The 4,767-nt window shown below is 45.0% G+C and overlaps 1 protein-coding gene across 1 annotated transcript in view; it reads right to left on the bottom strand.

Annotated features, from left to right (window-relative positions):
• Nucleotides 1-1,906: 1,906 nt before the first annotated feature.
• LOC102481911 (putative gustatory receptor clone PTE01) overlaps nucleotides 1,907-4,767 on the bottom strand; it is a 6,856-nt gene continuing 3,995 nt past the window's right edge. Inside the window, exon 2 of the mRNA XM_014592856.2 lies at nucleotides 1,907-2,887. Coding sequence (XP_014448342.2) covers nucleotides 1,907-2,887 — 981 coding nt within the window. The remainder of the gene's footprint in view (nucleotides 2,888-4,767) is intronic.

Below are 4,767 nucleotides of genomic sequence, written 5' to 3'. Positions count from 1 at the left end.
TGGATGGAGGCTGTCAGGTGACATGGTGATAAAAGTTCTGGACTCCCACATGGAAGATCGTGGTTCAAGTCCCAGGCCTGGCAAGTAACTTTCTCATTTTTCCTTTCTCTCTCTATAGCAAACTTTCAAATAATAATAAATTAATCAAATAATTTGTTAATTTATAAAAATAAAAGAAATAATGAAAAAATGGCCTAGACAGGGACACAGTGGTTAATCACGATGCTCTGCAGGGCTGACCCTTACAGGAAGGGTTTGTATCCAGAGACCTCTCTGGGCATGCTGGGTGTGTGCATGCCCATGACCCGGGGCTGGTTAAAGGCTGGGAGTAGATCACAGTATCAAGACCTTTTGAAAGTGCTGTCTCTATCTCTCTCTCTCTCTCTCTCTCTCTCTCTCTCTCTCTTTCTGTTTCATTCATGGAAGAAATAAATAAACTTATAAAATAAGTTTTACTTATTTTATTAATCGGGAAAACACATTGCTGCTAACGAAATGTCTTTGTTTAAATAATAGAAGTATTTATTTAGCTTTATTGATCATCATCATTATTATTATTTTAATTTGCTACACTGACCAGAGAGACAGAGAGAGAAACAGAGAGAGGACGAGAAAGCAAGCCACCAAGTCCAGGACTTGAACCACGGTCAGCCCTATGGAAGTCCAGCTTCTTCAACCAACACACCTGCTGCTGCCCTGAAATGTCTTTTTTTTTTAATTTGCCAGAGGGTGCACATGCTTGCCAGAGAGAAACAGAGAAGGAGAGAGAAAGAAACACCCATAGGACAATGCCTGACTCCATTTCTCCATCCCTTTGGGATTTGGGGGATGCACATACACGCACACACACACACACCTATCATGGTTTTCAAACCACCAGGGCCAGGACTCCAACCACACTGTCAGTCATGTAGGATCCAGCTTGCTTCACCACCAGGCCACTGGCTGGTCCAAGAATCTCTTTCTTGTCCTTTTCCTTTGACCTCTGATCTCCAATGACTCAATGTCTGTCCATGAGCAGTGAGAACCCAAGACAGGCAAATCCTCTTCAAATAAAAAGTCCTACTTTGAAGGCCGGTAGCATGGCGTTTAAGACACTGATCCCCACATGGCCTACTGCACAGTTCGTTTTTCAGACCCGACATCTTGAAAAACACACTGGGCACATATGAGTGTGTGCCCAAAATTGTGATGGGAAGAAGGGATGGAGGAAAAAGGATGGCCCCCTGGTGGGGTTCTCCCTCTCTGACAAGCACGTGTACCTTCTGCCACCATTTGTTTGTTTGTTTTTTGCCATAAGATGCATATGCTCACTAGAGAGAAAGAGACACACAGGAAATTAGAAGTCACCTCAGGACCAGCAGTTGGTGTAATGTCTATGTCGCTGGACTCCCATGTAGTCGACCAGACCTGGTGGCTTAAACTCACGCCAGGTGCATGTGCGTGCATGCCCAAGATCCCGAGATGAGAATGGAGGAGAAGGGATTGCGGCGTGGCCATCCCCCCCGGGGGGTGATTTCTCGCTTTCTGTCTCTCTGTCTCTCTCTGTCTTTCTGGTGAGCTCATGCGCCTTATAGCAAAAAACTCTCCAAAAAAAAGAAGTCACCTCACTAGGGGGATGACCATGCCCCAGCCCTGCTCCTCCAGTCTCAGAATTTGGGGCATGCGTGCACATGTGCCCGGTGTAATTTTTTTCAATCTGCCCAGCCCAAGACTTGAACCATACAGTCAGACATATTTCAGTCAATTAAAGATAAACCAGGGCCAGGAGGTGAATCGTGGGTTAGAAAAATAGATGAATAAATATTTTTTTAATGTCTCAACGGGAGCTAGATTTACAGATCAATATGTTTAGGTGTTCCACAGTTTCAACCTGCATTCTAAACAGATGGCACAGATATTAAGATTAAATTCTTCTGCTGTGACGCCTCCACAGGGCATTTGTAATGTCCCTGTTCCTCAGGCTGTAGATGAAGGGGTTCAGCATGGGGGTGACCACAGTGTACATCATTGAGGCCACGGCACCTTCTCTGGGAGACAGGGAGACAGCTGAACTCAGGTAGATCCCAATGGCGGTTCCATAAAATAAGCAAACAACCGTCAGGTGAGAGCCACAGGTAGAAAAGGCTTTGTATTTCCCACCTGGTGATGAGATCCTCAGAATGGAAGAGAGAATTTTGTAGTAAGAGAAAAGGATCCCTGAAAGAGGAAGAAACCCAGAGAGGGCCCCAACAAAATACATGATTAGGTTATTAGTGACAGGGTCCAAACAGACAAGGTGGAAAAGCTGAGATGGGTCACAGAAGAAGTTAGGAATGTCCACGCACTTGAAGTAAGTAAATTGTAATATAATCAAATTGTGTAACTGGGAGTCCAAAAGGCTGAGAGAAAATGACACCAAAACGAAGATGCCGCAGAGGTGTGGGTGCATGATGACCGTGTAGTGCAGGGGGTGACAGATGGCCACGAACCGGTCATAAGCCATCACGGTCAGAAGCATGCCGTCCAAGCATCCAAAAAGGATCAAAAAAGACATTTGCGCCAGGCAACCTGCGTAGGAGATGGCTCTGCTGCCCAATTGGATGTCCACGATCATCTTGGGGACGGTGGTGGAGGTGAACCCGATGTCAGCCAAGGACAGATTGGAGAGGAAGAAGTACATGGGGGTGTGCAGGTGGGAGTCTGAGATGGTGGCCAGGACAATGAGCAGGTTCCCAAGCACGGTGACCAGGTACATGGACAGGAACAACCCAAAGAGGACAGCCTGCAGTTCTGGATCCTCTGAAAGGCCCATCAGGAGGAATTGTGAGACGCGGGTCAGATTGTGTGGCTCTTTGTCGCTGGAGCACCTTTTGAAAAGAAAAGTGGGTTGGAAAAAAGAAAAAAACTGGAACCTGGGACTGGAGAAATAGATATATTTGGAGAGGTTTTTGCTATATGGTGCGTGCGCTCACCAGAAAGACAGAGAGACAGAAAGCAAGAAACACCCCCCAGGGGGAATGACCACACTGCAATCCCTTCTCCTCCATTCTCCTTTCAGGATCTTGGGCACACACGCCTGGCGTGAGTTTAAGCCACCGGGTCCAGAACTTGAACCGCAGTTGGACTACATGGGAGTCCAGTGATATAGCCATTACGCCAACTGCTGGTCCCTTATATTTTGAATTCGGTAACTCACTAAATTCCTCCCATTGAACACCGTGACCCTCAGCAATACTTCCCAGTTGGGACAAATCCCAATCTTAGAATTCTTTCATTATAGGTTCCTGTGTTTCTCTCCTCTTTCTTTCCATAGCTACATTAGAGACATTTGATGGAAAAATGTTAGAAGACCAAGAACATTAGAGTTAAATCTATGATGGCAGTAAAATACAGCCTACCCCTTTTATAAGTTTTTTGCCATAAAACACATATAACCAATGGAGAGAGACAAAAAGAGACAGTGAAAGGAAAAGAAACCACTCCCCAGGGGGATGGCCATGTCACAATCCCTTCTCCTCCATTCTCATTCTGAGATTTTGGGCAAGAAAATACACGAATCTGGTGTGAGTTTCAAGCCACCAGGTCTGGGAATGAAATTATAGTCAACTATGTGGGAATGCAGCCCCTTAACTGCTATGTAACATGTTGGTCCCAGGTAAAGTTATTTTTAAAGGGAGAAAGAAAGAGACCACATTGAAATACCTTTTATTACAGCATACTGTTATAATTATTCTCTTATTAATTATTGTCCAGTCTACATAATACACTTTATCATAGATATGTACATGTAGGCAAAAACAGTAGACATAGAGTTTCATACTATCCAAGGTTCTAGGCATCCACTGGGAGCTCTAGAATGTATCTTCTGTGGATAAGGGAGGACTGTTGTTGAGGCCAGCATGTCGTGTAGTGGTTGAGGCACTGGACTTCCACGTGGCCAACTGCGGTTCATGTCCCAGACCCAGTAGCATGAAAACCATGCCAGTTGTAGGAGCATGCCCAAAATCCCAAAGTAGAATGGAAGAGAAGGAATTGCAGCATACCATCCCCCCAGGTGTGATGTCTCACTTTCCCTCTCTCTTTCTCTGTATCTCTCCACCAAGTGCACATGCCCTATGGCAAAAACCTTTAAAAAAGAAAAAAGAAGACAGAACTGTTGCCCTAGATGGGTCACCTCATAATGAACTTGTACACCACAGCTTTGTGTTCAGGTCTCTCTGCCAAGTGCCTTTGTCTCCTTCAAACACTTGAACTGATGAACACCATCTTCTGAGAGAGGGACAGCAGTCTATTCAGTTTATAATGTTTTATTTATATGCTTTAATATATGCCTTATAAATTTAAAACAGCTCTTTAAAGCTGACCTACTGAGTGCTTTCCTACCCTTTGAGTAAATACCCTTGCACAGACGTGCTCATCGCTGCATTGTTCACAATGGCCGAGCATGGAATTAACCTAAATGCCCAGGAACACATGACTGCATTGAAAAGACACGACACACACACACACACACACTATGGAATACTACTCAGCCACAGAAAACAATGAGACCCTGCCATCTGATACAGAGTGGATGAGTATAGATTTAATGCTAAGCAAAGCAAGCGAGACTATGAAAGACAGGCATTGTATGTCCCCACTCAATATACACCGAATGTCTGCACCTTACAGCAGAAACTAAGATTGGAAGATATGATAACAGAGACAGCAAGAGTACATACCAGAGGCCATATAGGAGGGAGTGGAAAGTTGGGGATGGGGGGAGGAGTTCGGGGGGGGGCAAAA

This window comes from Tupaia chinensis, unplaced genomic scaffold, assembly GCF_000334495.1.
Source record: "Tupaia chinensis unplaced genomic scaffold, TupChi_1.0 Scaffold138665_1, whole genome shotgun sequence".
Taxonomy (NCBI): Eukaryota; Metazoa; Chordata; class Mammalia; order Scandentia; family Tupaiidae; genus Tupaia; species Tupaia belangeri.
Note: the sequence above shows the minus strand (reverse complement) of the source record. Positions and strands in the feature narration are given on the sequence as shown.